The sequence below is a fragment of the Phoxinus phoxinus genome (assembly GCF_949152265.1).
Source record: "Phoxinus phoxinus genome assembly, chromosome: 21".
NCBI classification, from domain to species: Eukaryota; Metazoa; Chordata; class Actinopteri; order Cypriniformes; family Leuciscidae; genus Phoxinus; species Phoxinus phoxinus.
The window spans coordinates 114,322-115,000 of NC_136896.1; the positions used below are offsets into that span (position 1 = coordinate 114,322).

The 679-nt window shown below is 51.0% G+C and overlaps 1 protein-coding gene across 1 annotated transcript in view; it reads left to right on the plus strand.

The window, feature by feature from the left end:
- Window positions 1-250: 250 nt before the first annotated feature.
- slc18a3b (solute carrier family 18 member 3b) overlaps window positions 251-679 on the plus strand; it is a 2,275-nt gene continuing 1,846 nt past the window's right edge. The window contains exon 1 of the mRNA XM_079595359.1: window positions 251-679. This exon is cut by the window's right edge and continues 1,846 nt beyond it. Within this exon, the coding sequence (XP_079451485.1) occupies window positions 443-679 (237 nt within the window). The 5' untranslated portion in view covers window positions 251-442.

Consider the following 679-nt stretch of genomic DNA (forward strand, 5'->3'; position numbering starts at 1 on the left):
GGTCAGTTTTAGAACGGCCGCAGCTGATGACCAGCGTGCACGCGCGCGCGCGACACACAGACAGAAGAAATAAGAGGAAACTGATATTGGCACACTTCTTAATTTGTGCTCATAGCAAGTCTACAATTTCTGATGGAAAGATAAACTGATGTGAATGACCACAGGTGACAGACATTGCGCGCACACGAGAGAGCGCAAGCTCAATACGCGCGTAACAGGAATGTAAATGAAAAAAGGCTCAGTAGAAATGGAAATGCAAGATGCAAAGCTCGGGATTGTGAAGAGAAAAGACTAGCACGTCACCAGCCGACAGACCAGAGGAAGCAGCCCGAGCGCGCGCGCCGGACACCAGGAAAGTTCGTGCGTAAAAACCAGAAGCGTCGCTGCACATAAAGGGAATGAAAAGACATTGTGAAGGACATTTCTCCTGAGGGACACAGGCATGGAGTCCGCTGGTTCTGCTGGTTCTTCTGGTTCTGCTGGGCTGGCTAAATCAGCCGCACTAAAGTTGTCTGAGATGGGCGAAAGAAGTAAACAGCTGGGCAGCGCGTTGCGCGACCCGGAGCGGCAGAGACGCGTCATTCTGGTGATAGTTTGCGTCGCGCTTCTGCTGGACAACATGCTTTACATGGTGATCGTTCCCATCATTCCCGATTATCTCACAGATTTAGAGAACGCG